This window comes from Cucurbita maxima, unplaced genomic scaffold, assembly GCF_002738345.1.
Source record: "Cucurbita maxima cultivar Rimu unplaced genomic scaffold, Cmax_1.0 Cma_Scf00034, whole genome shotgun sequence".
Taxonomy (NCBI): Eukaryota; Viridiplantae; Streptophyta; class Magnoliopsida; order Cucurbitales; family Cucurbitaceae; genus Cucurbita; species Cucurbita maxima.
Genome location: NW_019272050.1, coordinates 1,473,716 through 1,476,434, shown reverse-complemented (window position 1 = coordinate 1,476,434; position 2,719 = coordinate 1,473,716). Strand labels below are relative to the sequence as shown.

Genomic DNA, 2,719 nt, shown 5'->3' with positions numbered 1-2,719 from the left:
CCACCGCCGCCTCGACGGTGGCAGAGTACCGGAGAATTCTCTCTTCTTTATCTTCTCTGCGTACATTCTGGACCGGACTGTACACAGTCGCCGGCACCCGCCGCCGTTGGAGGGAATACCAGCCGACTTCTGGAAAGGAGAAAGAAGAAAGAAAGTCGACGGGGAAAAAGTGGGACCCATTTCCGCCTTTTCTCGTGTTTTTATTTTTCGTGGGTTTGTTCAATAATTTAAGATCGGAAAGAGGAGGAAGAAGAAGAAGAAGAAGAAGAAGAAGGGGGAAGAGAGAGAGAGAGAGAGAAGAATTTCAGAGCTCGAAAGCCAAAATCCAAAGCCTCCATTTCCATTTCCCAATTCCTTCATTCATTCATTCATTCATTTTCGCTCTGTTTTCTCTGATTTGCAGAGAGAATCCAGAGGACGAAGAACGCCAAAATCAGAGAGACCAGTTCCTTAGGCTTTTTTTTTTTTCATTTTTTATAGTTTTCCCTTTGGTAAATTCCAATCCATATCCTGTTTCTGTCTTCTCTTATCCATTATTTAAGTAAGTTCCCCTTCTCACATTCTTTTTTATTGTTCATGTTCTTATGATTTCCTCTCATCCCATCTACTATTTTGTTTTCTCCTTGCTTCTTTCCAATTAATACATAGTTTAATTGTGATTATACCCTTGTTGTAACCAGATCTCTCCATTGCTTTTCGCTATTGAGAAGATGGGTAGATTTTGATTTCTTGGTTTCTTCAATTGTTATTGGATTTTTCTGGGTTCTATACAGATTTTGAGATCCGTTTTGTTTCTTTTTCTATTTCATTTGAAGCGTGCAGCCGCAAGCTTGTCAGTTCATTCTCTCTGTTCGTGTTTTTTTCCCCCCAATTGTTGGTGTTTTGATTTCTGGGTCCAGTTTTTCGGCATTGTGTTATTGATTATTTATTACAAATGAGATTATGGGTTTGGTGAATTCTGTGCGAGAATTTTTCATTTGTTTATTCGTTAATACTTCGAAAGTTCCTGGAACCTTTTAGATACTTTTTTTACCCATCTCGGCAGCCATAGCTCTCTCTCGGTTATTTCACGATCTGGGGTTGCAAAAGTTAGGTTTCTAAATCTGTGGGTTTCTTTTCTTTTTGACTAGGAAAGAGAAGGCAACATCGGATCGGATTGGAATTCTGAAATTTCTCCGTTTTTATTGGTTGCATCTGAGAGAGATATGTTGGAGGATCGCTCCTTCCTGGCGTCGAGGGTGTTCTCAAGCTCTTGCCAGCACGAAACTCAGTGGCCTTGCTTTAACTTAACTTATCGCCTCGAGGCCGGAATGGGAAACGGTAAGCGCCCATCAGATCATGATGCTGATGAACTTCATAGAAACGTGAGGCCTCGATCTTCATGGGATTCTGGCGACAGTTCTGATTCGGGCTCTCTAATCTCTTCCATTGGCAGAGACAACTCTATTAACTGCTTAATTCGCTGCTCCAGGTCGGATTATGGTTCTCTAGCATCGTTGAATCGAAGTTTTCGCTCGTTAATTCGTTCCGGGGAGCTTTACAAACTGAGGCGTTTGAATGATGTGATTGAACATTGGGTTTATTTCTCTTGTCATCTTCTTGAATGGGAAGCTTTCGATCCAAATCAGCGCAGATGGATGCATCTGCCCAGAATGGATTCTAATGAATGCTTCATGTGTTCTGATAAGGAATCCTTAGGAGTGGGGACTGACCTTCTTGTTTTTGGTAAGGATTTGAATTCCCATGTCACGTATAGATACAGTATATTGACAAATTCCTGGTGTCCTGGGGTTAGTATGAATGATCCCAGATGCTTGTTTGGGTCTGCTAGTAGAGGAGAGATAGCAATTCTAGCAGGTGGGTGTGATTCAAATGGCAACATACTCAGCTCAGCTGAGCTCTACAACTCCGAGACTAAAACATGGGTGACCCTTCCAAATATGGCCAAACCCAGAAAGCTTTGTTCTGGGGTTTTCATGGACAAGAAATTCTACGTCATTGGTGGAGTGGGAGGAAGTGAAGCTAAGGTTCTTACATGCGGGGAAGAGTACGATTTAGACACTGGAAAATGGACTGAAATCCCCAACATGTCGCCTGGGCGGAGTGGTGCAGCTAGGGAGGGTGATATGCCAGCAGCAGCTGAAGCTCCCCCTCTTCTTGCTGTGGTGAATGATGAACTCTATGCTGCAGATCACGCTGAGATGGAGGTTAGGAAGTATGACAAAGTGAGAAGGACATGGTTTACTGTTGGGAGGTTGCCTGAACGAGCTGTATCAACGAATGGTTGGGGGCTTGCGTTTAGAGCATGTGGAGATAGGCTGATTGTTATTGGTGGACCGAGGGCGATGGGGGAAGGGTATATAGAGCTGAACTCATGGGTGCCAAGTGAAGGCCCTCCAAGGTGGGATTTGCTTGCGAGGAAGCCATCTGCTAGCTTTGTGTATAACTGTGCTGTGATGGGATGCTAAAACCAAGCAACCAACCCACTGCTGAAGATGGGTTTGTTCTTCTTCTTCTTCTTCTTCTTCTTCTTCTTCTTCTTCTTCCTCTACAGATGATATATATTGTAGGTGATGATGAGTTATTTCCCACTCTCTCTTTACTTCTTTTCAACCATTGCTTAGGGAGGTGTGGGGAGAGGAATTTATTTTACAGAAATTTTTTCATGGAAGAATAGTTTATATATATATATATCATTTATTCTCATTCATTCTTCCAT

General features: G+C 42.6%; 1 protein-coding gene across 2 annotated transcripts; it reads left to right on the top strand.

Annotated features, from left to right (window-relative positions):
* On the top strand, positions 1-2,719 carry LOC111467619 (F-box/kelch-repeat protein SKIP11-like). Of its 2 annotated transcripts, XM_023112589.1 has the most exons (3): positions 1-541; positions 1,131-2,495; positions 2,544-2,719. In XM_023112589.1, the coding sequence occupies exon 2, from the start codon at positions 1,206-1,208 to the stop codon at positions 2,466-2,468; it is 1,263 nt and encodes a 420-aa protein (XP_022968357.1). In that variant the 5' UTR covers positions 1-541; positions 1,131-1,205; the 3' UTR covers positions 2,469-2,495; positions 2,544-2,719. The 2 variants fall into 2 exon arrangements, with proteins under 2 accessions (XP_022968357.1, XP_022968356.1); XM_023112588.1 differs by having other exon boundaries at positions 2-541; positions 1,131-2,714.

Coding starts and splice junctions, on each gene's coding strand:
- LOC111467619 (XM_023112589.1), top strand. CDS start 1,206: ATGTTGGAGGATCGCTCCTTCCTGGCGTCGAGGGTGTTCTCAAGCTCT.